Genomic DNA, 13,701 nt, shown 5'->3' on the forward strand with positions numbered 1-13,701 from the left:
GTATACGATGAGTATTTTTCTGTTCTGTTTTCAATGTTACCTCTTTGCGTTTTTCTTTCAACAGTTTGACAATGTGTCTATGTGTAGATTCTTTGTGTTTATTCTATTTGTGGTTCATTATTCTTCTTTGATGTGTAACGTTTTTCACCAAATTTGGAAACTTTTCAGCCATTATTTCTTCATATATTTTTCTGCCCCTTTTTCTTTCTCCTCTCCTTTGGAAGACTACTATTACACATATATGAATACACTTAATATTGTCCCACAGGTCTCTGAGGTTCTGCTTATTTTCTTCAATTTTTTTCTGTCTTCTTCAAATGGGATAATTCTATGCTCTATCCTCCAGTTCACTAGTTCTTTCTTTTGCCATCTTGAATCTGTTGTCAAGTCCCTCTAGAGGATGTTTTATTTCATTTTTTGTATTTTTCAATGCCCAAACTCCAACTTGGTTCTTTTTTGTAATTTCTATCTCCTTATTGAGATTCTCTATTTGTTGAATCATTTTGTTCTACTTTCCCTTAATTATTTAAACCAAATTTCTTTTAGTTGCTTGAACATATTTATACTAGCTGTTTTGAAGTCTTTGTCTGCTAAATTCTACATCTGGATACACTTAGAGATAGTTTCTATTGATTGCTTTCTTTCCTGAGTATGTCTCACCCTTTCCTATTTCTTTGCATGTCTCATTTTTTTGGTTGTTTTTGTCGAACACTGGACATTATTGAGAATATATTGTAGCAATTCTGGATTTGAATTGCTGTCTCATCCAAGTTTGTTTTTGTTTGTTTGTTTGCTTTTTTGTTTAGTAACTTGCCTGGGCTAAATCTGTGAAATCTGTCTTCCCTATAGGTGTGGCCACTAAGGTTTCTGCTCTTTTTTTTTTCTTGCTTTTATTTTTAAGCCTGGCTGCTAGGGCTCACCTCTATATCTGCTTAGCTTAGAGGTCAGCAAATGACTGGACAGAGGTTATGCTTCAGCATCAGTAAGTCTTCTGTTCTCTGCCATTGGATCCGCAGGTGATAGGAAACACACTCAAAGTTCAGGCATTTTTTGTCTGCCTTGGCATTTATTTTTTACTGGGCCCTTTGCCTCTCCTCTTTGCTTTCACACAGTGTCAAGTTTATCCAGGGGTATGTGAACTACTGATGTTCAGCAATTATACCATATATGTACACACACACACACACACACACATACATATATAATTAAAAAATTAGGCAAATGCTATGAGTAAATAATAACTAACATTTATTGAATGCTTACTATATACCAGGCACCATGATAAATGTTTTATAGATATTATGTCATGTAAGCCTCAACAACTTTATGAGGAAGGGATTATAATTATCATCATCTTACAGATAAGGAGCTAACACTCAGAGAAGAGAAAGAAATCACCTAAGTCGCATAGCTAACAAGCGATGCAGATAGGATTTGATTCCACATAGTCTCACTTCAATGGCTGTGAATTAACCACTGGCTCTACTGCCCTTCTTTCTGTGGGAATGCATTTTAGAAAACTGACCTGGTCCAGGGAGTTCAAGATTTCTTGAGCCAGACCATGCTGGACCTTACAACCCATGTTCAGCACATTTGACTTTCATCCCAAGAGTGATGGGGAACCATGGAATCATTTTAAGTAGGGGGCAATATAATCAGATTTGAGATTTGAAAAGATAACTCTTGTTTTGACTTGGAAAATGGATTAGAGAGGCAAGAGATGCAGCAAACCGGCTCGGAGGTCACTGCAGAAGTTGAGTGATGAGAGATGATGTTGTTTGGACTACAGTCATGATGGTGGAGATGGATATAAATGGGTGAATTTGAGAAGAAGCAAGGACAGGACCTATGGTGCTTTGGAAATGGGGAGAGAAGAAGAGGAAGAAGATAAGATTGTTTCCTTAGTTTCTGGCTGTGACACTGAGTACTGGTGATGCCTTTCATGAGACAGGTAGCAGTGGTTGAGGACCAGTTTTGGGAGAGGAGGGCCAGTGTTCTTTGGAAAAGATTGCTTTTGGGATCTTTTTGAGATTTACAAGTGGAGATGTCCAGTAGACATTAGGATATCAATGCAAAGTTCAGAGGTCAGGTCAGGCAGGAGATAAAAGTGAGAGTCTCTGACATGAAGCTGATGGTGCACTGCAGGGATGGGTACTATTAACCAGGGAGGGTGCTTTGGGCATGGAAGGAAGGGAGCCAGCATTATACCTTGAGGATTTCTGACACTGAATGGCAAATAGAGGAGAATGAACTGGAAAACTAAATTGAAAAAGAGTTTCCAGAGAGGACAGTGTGATGTCACAGGAGCTAAGGGAGGAGAACTTTTTAAGAGGGAGGAAAACGACAATAATATCAAATGTCTCTGAGAGGCTAGGTAACATAGGAATTTTTTAAATGCCTTTTGGATTTAATGAATGGTGGGTAGCACTCTGGATTTTCCCTATTCCCCTATCAGGTTAGATCAGTTATCAAATTAGAAAGGAGTGAAATACATTAGTTTAACTTTGAGTAAAAATGGTTTTGTCAAATACTTTTCAATGTTACAGTCTCACCTTATACTGAGAGATGAGGAAAGAAATTATTTTTGGAAAGAATAGTTTTGCACATTTGGAAACCATTCTTGAAAACATCAAAGACATAATTCATTATATTACTCAATAATTTGCATAAAATGGCTTTCTTGAAAATATTCTTTTAGAATTTAGTACCAGCAAAAAATTCCTCTTTTTTTTCTGTTGCCAATCTTCCTCCTTTTGCTTGAGGAAGATTGTTGCTAAGCTAATATCTGTGCCAATCTTCCTCTATTTTTGTTTTTTTTTTGTATGTGGGATGCCGCCACCACATGGCTTGATGAGTGGTGTGTAGGTCCATGCCCAGGATCCCAAACTGCGAACCCCAGGCCACCAAAGTGGAATGCACGAACTCAATCACTATGCCACCAGGCTGGCCTCAAAAAGTTCCTTTCTCTTAAGGAACTGATAAGATTCCTTTTATTAGAAACAGCATAACCTAGTTATAAAAACCTAATATATATTGTAAACCTCTGTATATCAGTATGACCTAAATATAACCAGGAAAGTCAGAGCTACACTTAATACTGAACGGGTCTAATTAATTAAATTCATCTCTTGCTTTCTTTGTATAGGTTTTGCTCTCTGACCTTACCTTTGAGTATTACACAGGATATTGGTTTAATTTGCAAAATGATTCCTATTCTTGTCAGAATAAAAGTAATTAAATGCCAGCATGCAAAAGAAAGTCTTACATAAACATATACGTAAAAAGAAAGTATGTAAAAATAAGGTGAATAAATATGTAAAAATAGTCCATACATCATATCCCCAATAATTTGCGGGGAGTTATCATGGTGTAGTGGGAAGTCAGACACAACTAGACTGGAATCCGGCCCAGCCACCTGCTGGCAGTGTTACTTAATTTAATGTAAAAACGAATACTAATACCTACCATATGGGGTTGGCTTGAAGAGTGAGATAATAAACACGAAGTACCCACTATATGTATCACATAATAGGGGCTTAGCTGTTGTTTTTTCCTGGCATCCTTTTCCAAAAATCAAATTCTGTTTTCATGGTAGAATTTGTTAAAAAGACAATGTTATATTTTTTAGTTATATCCTTCTTTGGCTTGCCTTGGCTATACTGGCTCTTGCTTTCTCATTTGGATTTGTATTCCTAAGGCCTAGCACGTTTGCTGGCATGTGGTCAACATCCAATACAGGTTTGTCGAATGAATTAATAAACAAATGAAAGAATGGAGAATGAACTTGGGGTGAGTCCACATCCATCTCTCTCTCTGCCTCTCACCCTCCAGCTTCTTCTCAGTACCATCCAACTCCTCCCAGTCCTTCAAGGCTCCTCAAATCCCAACTCTGTTTTGAAGCTTCTGATAATTATAACATATACACGTTGGTCTCCCGCCTTATGCCCAGGTGGTGTTTGAACTGTTTTTGGCAGTGGACTTTCCTTAATTGAAAAGTCTTGTGCAATCGTAGTTTATAGAACAGAGAAAGGGAGTGCTCTGCCCATTCGCCCCTACTCCCTCTGCGGTAGACCCTCCACCTTGCACAGGCTCAAAATTACATTCAGCACATCACCTTACTTTATTCTTCAGTTGTCCCATGTGTTCATAATACATATTCCGGTTTGCCCAACAGAAGTCTAAGATCGCTGGTGGCAGGAGGAATGTCTTATTCTTCCTTCCTATCTCTCACGAGACCTCACACAGGCAATGAGTCTGTAATAAGCGCCCCAGAAGTTCACTATTTCCACTGCTGCTTCTCCTTTCCTTCGTGAGTTGATGAGAAGTGAAGTGAATTGAAATCTCTCTGACTGGTACAGGAAGCCCATCAGAAGGGCTCTTTAAGGACATTTATTAAGCATCTGGTTCTGTGCAGGGCACTTCACATATGTTGCCTCATCTAGTTCTCACATTCCTGTAGGGTGGATCTCAACATTCCAGCTTTGCTGGTAGAAAACTGAGACACTGAGAATTTAAGCAACTTGCCTCAAGTCCCATAGCAAATAAGTTTTAATTCATATGTGTTTGATTCCAAAGCTCTGGCTCTCCACGATAGCATGCGATCTCTATATTTTAACCAGGTTTTCTCCTTTCTTGGAAGGAGCCCTCTACCCAGATGGAACGTCTGGAAGGAACAAGAATGATGACATGGTTCCTCCCGGCAAAAACTACACCTACGTCTGGCCAGTGAGAGAAGAATATGCCCCTGCTCCTGCAGATGCCAACTGCCTGACCTGGGTGTACCATTCGCACATTGACGCCCCTAAGGACATCTGCTCTGGGCTAATTGGCCCACTGTTGGTGTGCAAAGAAGGTAAGGAGGCTCCTCACCCCCTTCCTCAACCCCCCAGGAGCCTGTTCCCAAGTGTCTTGAAAAGTGTATGTGAACTTCAGGTCTTGTCTTGCCTACCTCCCTTGTGCCACACAGAATGTGCCTCTTCTTCCAAATTTTCTTAAAGAATTAGGAAAATTGTATTCTAACATAGAATATCAATACGACCTCATAGCAGGGGCAATAATTTAGTCTTCTGCCTAAGAACCATCATAGCATTCTGAAACTTATACATATATTTTTAAGGAATACTCCGTGTTAATAGCTGTTCATACCACACTGACACCCAAAGGTAGTCAAATGACCAGGATGCTTGTGCTTCATTATGTCACCCACATAATCACTTTGCTATTTTAGTCCGAATTAGTCAATTTAGTGTATCTGTGCTCTATCGATGAAATTGACTTCGTTTAGGGATAGCCAGGTTTTTGAGGCTGCAGTTGTGAAGATTTCTGTTTTATGACTTTTCTCTTCTATGGTGCTGTTATTTCCATTAAAGCCCTTTGCTGCTTTTACGTACTCCTGTACATGGAGGTCTTTGACAAACTTCAAACTTATCTCACACCATTGGCAGGAAGCAAAGCTCATCTTTTTTTTTTATCCTTTTTGGTGAGGAAGATTGGTCCTGAGCTAACATCTGTTGCCAATCTTCCTCTTCTTTTCTTTTTTTTCTCTCCCCAAAGCCCCAGTACATAGCTGTATATCCTAGTTGTACGTCCTTCTAGTTCTTCTATGTGGGAAGCTGCCTCAGCATAGCTTGGCAAGCAGTGCTAGGTCCGCACCCAGGATCCAAACCAGTGAACCCCAGGCCACAGAAGTGGAGCGCATGAACTTAACCATTATGCCACCGGCTGCCTCAAAAGCTCATCTTGATTTAGTCCACCTTGAACTTTTTTCTCTACTCTTTTGAATGTGCCTGATAGGTATGCTGAATACATATTCAGGGACAAGGACTGATGTAGACCGAGAATTTGTTATAATGTTTACTCTGGTGGATGAGAATCAAAGCTGGTACCTCGATGAAAATATCAGACATTTCTGCACTGACCCCGATTCAGTTGACAAAGAAGACACTGTCTTCCAGAGAAGTAACAAAATGCATGGTGAGTGTCTCCCATGTGATCGAATATGTACCGAGTGCCTTTTCCATATCTGGTACTACCAGGGATGCAATAAACACAGAAGTGTCAAACTTAGTTTTCCAAGATTTATACTTGAATAACTGGAAAGTGATATGAAACACAATACATGTCAAAACCCAAAACAATCTGAGGAGGGACAGGGCAATAGATAAGCTAAAGCTTAACTGGGTATGAAATATGGACAAAGCTGTGATACAGAAAGTGGAAGCATTAATGTTGTAATAGGGAAAGAATCAGGAGCTGAGCCCAGAGGATGGGGATTGACAGGAGACTGAGAATGAAATCATCATCGTATAATAGTGCTATGGTTTGCAACCTCTTGCTTTATCCAGTAACCATTTTTTGGATGGCTGCTAAATTTTAAGAACTATGCTATGCATGGGGTTTAAATATACACTGGTGAATTTGTTATGTTTCCCAGACATTCTTTAAATCAACAAGATTTATTATGCACCAGACCCTGTATCTGTTGAAAGTAGTGAATTTCTATAGTTATCCTGTCAGTCGAGACAGAACACTTGCCCATCCTGTTTTGCGCAGCAGTGGCTTAATGCAGAGTTTTAGGATGTGGGAATTATTGAGTAGTCTCCTTCCACTCTTTCCTAGAGAGTTCTAGTGAACATAAAGACAATCTTCAGTATAAACAAACACCCCACTGCCTGGTTCACCTTGCGGGTCACCTGACGGTTGTGTCCTCTCGATGACCTCCTCCAACGCCATAGCAAATAAATTTTAATTGGGTTTTGTTTGATTCCCAAGTGCCTCGAGGTATGATTGTCGGTACACTGACTGTCTCTGTTGTATCACATGCCCTCTTTTCCTTCTAGTGATGTTTCAGCAACCTTGGTTGTAGTGGATGCTTGGAGGATACTTTAGGAGGGAAGGATGTGAGAGGAGAGGAGAGAAGGGAGGGAGGGAGGCAGGGGACAAGTGAAGGATGGAAGAAATGAAGACCTCAATTCAAATCATTGCTGCGACCAGTTAACTTTTCTCCCCGTTCTTGACATAACGGGAGTGGTGATCTCAAACCGTGCTGAAAACTGCTAATTGTAACGATTGAAGACTCAGCTGCCCGTATAATTCCTCTTACTCTTTTGGAGTGAAAAATATTCAACAAAAAGGAATGAAATACATAAGCAAATATAGACTACATTTAAAATAAAAATCAGTCTGTATGCCGAAGTAGATATTTGAAAACTACCAATCATTCTTCAGACAGGCAAAGGAGACCTAACCAAGAACAGAAAAAATTACCTTTAAAAAAAGCCAAACTAGTCTATAGAAGATGTTCAATCAATACAAGATTTATTGATAAGTGTATTTAAATTTACTAAAGTTATTCGAATTAATTGTGCTGCCTAATCATTATCTCAGTAACAATCGCTTTTTAACTCAATTTGAATTTAAGAAGTGATGTTATGATTTTTTAAAAGCCCAAAACAAGTTTTTTGTGTACTTGGTCAAGTCCCTACTGCCATTTAGATGACTCAAAGATACTGGGTCTTGAACTTATGGCGTAAGTTCAATCAGTAAGATTCTCCCCCAGCAAGACCTAGTAAAAACTGTTTTTACTCCCTGCTTTTAAAGTAGCAAAACTTTAACAAATTTCATAAGTCCCTTCTAATCAGTTTTTTTCCTTTCCTCCTTAGGGCATGCTTTTATTACGTAGATTAAGTAGCTACTAAAGCCGGCTTTTCTGCTAGGTCCTGATTGCTGTAAAATAGGCAAGACAGGGTTTCTAGTTGTGAGGAACAGAGTTCAATGGGTAAGGCAGATATGCAAATGAAGGAGCTCCATCGGAGGTGGCTGAGCCATCCTGGAGGTGTGAGCAGGCTCTGTTTCCTCCTGATCTCATTATTGTGTTCACATAGCAGCTCCCAGGCTGTTTTCCTGTGTGCTGATCTTCACTTTGATTGCGTGCTTTTCTCTTGAAAAGACTAATGCCTTTCATTCCTTGCTGGGACTATATTTTATGAAGGGAGCCATGCGTTTCTGTACAAATTCATTATAAGCAATGATCTGTGCTGATTTTCCAGCTGTGCTAGACAGTGTATTACCATCGTTTCTGGTTCCCCTCGCCTCTGCAGGGGAGTCCCCGACACTACTGTGCTTCTGTTTTTCAGCCCTCAATGGATACCTCTTTGGAAACTTCCCTGAGCCTGAAATGTGTGTTGGTGAATCGGTGTCCTGGCACCTGTTTGGGATGGGGAATGAGATAGACATCCATTCCATCTATTTCTATGGTAACACCTTCATCAGCAGAGGGCACCGGACTGATGTTGTCAACCTGTTCCCAGCCACCTTTCTGACAACAGAAATGATAGTTGAGAATCCTGGGAAGTGGATGATAACCTGCCAAGTCAGTGATCACCTACAAGGTAAAAAAAGGACAAAGACCAGTGGGGAGATGCTTAGAATGGTACAGTTAAACCACATAGTCAATGGTGCTCATTTAGTGCCTGCTGTTAGATAGATTCTTGTATGTATTATATCTAAGTAAATATTAAATATACAGGAAAGTGCACAATGCTCATTTATTTGGCCTCTTATCAATGGATGTTTATTGATCACCTCCCTAGGAATAAGGCAGGAGGTGATTGAAGGAAATGATAAGACCTTCAAGGAGCCTATAATCTAGTACTTAAAGGTAGTTAGATAGTTACAAAATGAATAAAATTTGAGGGACACTGAGATAAATGTTCTTTGGGTGCTATATTCACTTCTCTGGAGCAGAGAGGCTCCCTGAAGAGTTGGCTCCTAATCTGAGCCTTGAAACATGAGTAGGAATTGAATAGATGAAGAAGGGAAGAAAGGCTTTCCAGGTAGAGGAAGCAACATGAACTGGGAAAAACGCATGTTCTATATGAGCAACTGTAAATAGAATAACAAATTTTTAGCATTGGAAAGAAATTTAGAGATAATCTGGACCGATCCCCCATTTAATTCTTGAATTTCCTTTGGAACATCTCTTTTAAGTAATTGTAGAGGCCGTTTCATCTCTGGGCTGTTCTGTTGGAATGTTCTTCCTTATACTGAGACAAAATCCAGTGAGAGATGCACCATAAACATTGACTTGAATGCCTATTGAATGACTTGGTCCTAATTCCTTGGGACCACATAGAATAGGTCTTTACTTGGCTGGACTATAGGCTTATGCCAGAGTAGTGAGGAGAGAGAAGCCGGGGGAGGCAGATTGAGTCTCAGTGGGAGCATCTTCAAATGGCAATGCTAAGGAGGTGGGATTATGTCTGGAAGGCAATAGTGAGTCCTTCTAGATCCTCTGATTAGTAACGTAATCAGGGCAGCGATTTAGGGAGATAAACATGACGTCTGTGTGCAGAAAGGATTTGATGGAGAGATTCTGGCCACTGGATACTAGTTAAGAAGCATTGGCAACATTACAGTTACGGCATATAAAGGGTCTGGCCTAAGAGGGTAAAAAAAGAATAGGAAAAGAAAATGTGTCAATGGGAAAGACACAGAAGAAATAATGCGTGAATCAATTTGGATACTACACAGAGTCACCAACAAGTACAAGGCTGTAACTTTTCAACACTGCTTTCCTAACACGTTCTTGTCCCCATCCACCTTAAGCAGCTAATCTTAGCATTAGGCAGCTGGGTTATTCCAATTCAAGTCAATTCAACAAATATTGAGCTGATCAATTAATATGTACAGTCACCGTTCTGGGAAGACAAAGATGAACAAGATGAGCTTCCTATTTTTTTCCCCCAGCTTATTGAGGTATAATTGGCAAAAAGGAATTGTATATATTTAAGATATACAACTTGATGTTTTGATGTATTATACATTGTGAACTGATCACCACACTCAAGCTAACTAACATATCAATTACCTCACATAATTACCTTTGTGTATGTATGGTGAGAACACCAGATCTCAGAGTACAAAGTTTCAGTTTTGCAGGATGAATGAGTTCTGGAGATCTCATATACGGAACAGCGACAGCGACTACAGTCAACAATACTACGTTGTACAGTTGAAATTTCCTAATAGGGTAGATCTTAAGTGCCCTACACACAGAATCCCTATTCTTAAAGGGTCTCACGCTGTTAAATCTGGGAAGAGACTAGTTTTAAAATCAAGGCATTAGCAGTCATTTGAGACTAGGAAGATTGCTAAGCTTGGCCAGTAGCTGTGGACATACACTGATGTTTATACATTACTGAAATATAGTATTCCTAAATTGTCCATACCCTAAGAAAAAATTATTGTAAAAACATTAGAAAATACATGTAATTCAATTTTTAAATCAGAATCCCATCTAAAAATAATGGTATCACATTTTGATGATATCCTCCCTCACTATTTTCTAGAACTTTATACACAAATGCATATGTTATCTATAAAATGACATCAATTTATTAATAGTTCCCGATATCTCACTTTTCCTGCTTATTAATATATTGGAAATATACTTCCATGTTAATGAATATAGATCTACTACGTCATTGTTAATCCTTTCAGTGTCTTTTATAAGGAGATTACAATTTACTTAACCAGCACTGTATTGCTTAACAATTAGATTTCCCCTATTTTTTTTGCTATTATAATAATGATAAACATCAATTTACAGATGTGTTTATACTTTTGTCTGACATTTTCTTAGGAAAACTCCTCGATTTGGAATTCCTGGGGTCAAAGAGTTTGACCCTTTTTTTTAAGCTATGGACCTATATTGCCAAATTCCCTTTGAGAAATTGTTACTCTTCACCGTGGTGTGTGAGCATTCCCTTTTCCCCATTCATCTGCCAACCCTGAGAATGATCAGTCTTCCTAATCTTTACCAATCTGATAAATGAACAAGTGTCACTTGATTGCTAAGGGTGAACTTTTTTTTCTTCATTTGTTTGTGGGCCAATTGTATATCTTTTGTGAATAACCTGTTTATGTCCTCTGTCCATTTTCTATTAGGAAATTTACTTTTCTCCTTCTTATTTGTCAGATTATTTACATATCAATCTTTTGTCATATGTGTTACAATATCCCTCTCCCCACCATTTATCCTTTACTTTTAACTTCATTTATGGTTTTATTTCCTGTACAAAAGTTTTCAATGTTCATGAAGTCAAATCTATCAATCTTTTCCTGTATCATTTCTTTTGTGAGCATTTATACCTTGTCTTGTGGTTTTCCTCTCTTCTGCAGCTGGTATGCTGGGGCAATACAATGTTGGGAATTGCAAAAGTGGTATTTCTCACCCCAAGATGAAAGGGAAACAGAGGCACTACTTTATAGCAGCTGAAAAAATTCTCTGGGATTATGGTCCTCAAGGCTATAACAAATTCAATGGTCTTCCCCTAAATACCTCCGGCAGGTAAGCTCTCTTTGCTGGTGTTTCTAAGCCTCTCATAAGAGAGGCATCCGCTAGGCTTTTTCCTGTGATCTCATTTGTATTCCAGGCACTGTTCTTGCGAGCACATACTGCGTAGATAGCATAATGACACTCCTTAAGGAGTTCTGAGCCCCAGATATGTTGCTGAGAATTGGCAGAGTATTTATTGCTCTGTGGTTTCTTGGCTAAATCAAAGCACTAGAGTCATTCATTCATTCATTCCTCTTCTCTTGAGCACCTACTATGTGCAAACTGCCACGAGAAATACTAAGCTAACAGAGAACAGAATTAGGCTTTTGTATACATGGAACAGACAGTTTTGAAGAGGGAATAAGACAGGAATCTCAAAGGAAATGAACTGACCAAGGAAGGTTATCCTTTTTGGTTCAAGGACAGCCTGACGCAAGTTACACCCCCTCTATCCAGAATGTCCTTTTCCTCCCTGTCCAGTAGAATGACATTTTTCCTCCAAAATTTAACTCTAATGTCACCTCTTAAGTGAAGCCTCCCCTGACTCCTGAGTCACAGTTAATCATTTTCTCTCTGGGCTCCCATGGCACATAGTATTTTTCAAGTTGAATCTACCAATTCATTAAGTGAATGTGGATTCCTGGGACTTGTTATTGTAGACTCATATGCAATGATGTCTGTGAAAGCACTAAAAACTGTACAATGTGATACCAAGAAGTATTGCTATAACCCTGTGATTCTTTTTATCTTTGAGATAATGTTTTAAAAATTCTCTTTGTGATCAATAAGATACCCTTTGTTTCTTTCTTTGTAAATTTCATTCATTTATTCATTCATTCTTCCACCAAACTGATGCACTTGAGCCTTGCCTAAAAATTTGTGTCAACCATATATAAAAAACTTTGATCTCAATATTCTCTATTTACCAGTATTTCTCCATAAACAGAATAATAAGAATTAGCATTGAAAATTATGTCTTAGAAGCTTTCCAGAATTCTGGAGCACCTTATAAGATATGAAATATTAAGCTATATTCAATCAATATTTAATTTAATATATGAAAGCACAATGTTCTAAGCGACATGAGGGATGCAAAGAGGTCTAAGACAATCTTCCTACCTTCAGGTGAAGAACCTGTATGCACAGGGGAAGAGAAGCAACTTTGCAGGTTACGAATAAGACTAAGATGAACCATCCAGACAGTGAGTTCTCTGGGCATTCAGTGAACTAAGAAAGCCAGGAACACTTCACAGAGGAAGTAGGCTTAAACAGGGTCTTGAAGAATCATAGAATTTACATAAGTGAACAGTGAAGAGAAGGAAATTTTAGACGTAGGAGTGGATGCAAAGTACCTACCATATAGGGGAGAGTGATGACATCAGAATGACTGGAGTGGAGGATTTGCCTAGGGGAACAGGCATTTGCATGGAGCAGTAGAGAGAGAATTGGGGTAAAGTAAACTGGATATCAGTTGCAGAGGGCTTATAATCCTTTTGAACTTTATTTGATTGGCAAGTGGAAGCAATTGAAGATGTTGCAGTAGGTAAATGACAATGAAAATTATCATTTTGGAGACTAATGTTGTCTAAGTTTGTATACTGAGTGAGCCAATGTGAGATAGAGGATGCAGAGCGTGCAGTCAGGGGCTTCATATCATGGTCCACACAAGGTGATGAAGGCATGAACTAGGGTTGTGGCAGTGGGAAGAAAGGAAAGGAAAGATGAAAAAAAGGTACAGAAAAGGAGAGATGCAATAAAAAGCTACAAAGTCAGGATGGGCAAGATAAGGGGATGAGCAGAAAAAGAGGACAAAGGCAACCTGCATGATTGCAAAAGTGATGGTACCATTGACAGAGATGAAATAAGACAGCGATAGGGCCAGTCAGAATTTATATTATTGTATTTCAATAATACTTTGAAATTTGGTATTTAGTGTATATAGTTTATATGATAACTCTCCTTTAAACTATTTGGTTAACTAGACACTGCATTCCTTAACCATCCCAGATCTCAAAGAGCTTACTAGATGCAGAGACTATTCATATTGACATCAGCAAGAGATAGAGGGATGTTCACTCTGCAAAGAAACTGGTTAGCTCTTTGTTACTTTGTAGGACACCCTTCTGGGACCCCAGTACTGGTAAGTAAGGAGTTTACTTGTGCCTTTGTCAGTTGCTGGACTTCTGGGAAAGAAAGTACAATGGCTAAGAGAGAAATGAACTTGAGCATCATCCAGCTTCTGAAGACTTTTAAGGCTGGTTGGCTATTCCTGGGAACTTTGTTGAAGACTGTGCCATCTTTTTGGGGAAGATGGGTTGGTGAACATGGGCAAAAGACAATAAAGCTCCATAATTAAGGCATTT

The 13,701-nt window shown here is 39.0% G+C and overlaps 1 protein-coding gene across 2 annotated transcripts in view; it reads left to right on the forward strand.

Moving 5' to 3' along the window:
- HEPHL1 (hephaestin like 1) overlaps positions 1-13,701 on the forward strand; it is a 77,409-nt gene that overhangs the window by 21,729 nt on the left and 41,979 nt on the right. For both annotated transcript variants that reach the window (XM_046685420.1, XM_046685419.1), the window contains exons 3-6: positions 4,640-4,852; positions 5,794-5,973; positions 8,136-8,390; positions 11,182-11,350. In XM_046685420.1, the coding sequence (XP_046541376.1) occupies positions 4,640-4,852; positions 5,794-5,973; positions 8,136-8,390; positions 11,182-11,350 (817 nt within the window). The remainder of the gene's footprint in view (positions 1-4,639; positions 4,853-5,793; positions 5,974-8,135; positions 8,391-11,181; positions 11,351-13,701) is intronic.

This window comes from Equus quagga, chromosome 14, assembly GCF_021613505.1.
Source record: "Equus quagga isolate Etosha38 chromosome 14, UCLA_HA_Equagga_1.0, whole genome shotgun sequence".
In the NCBI taxonomy this organism is placed as follows: Eukaryota; Metazoa; Chordata; class Mammalia; order Perissodactyla; family Equidae; genus Equus; species Equus quagga.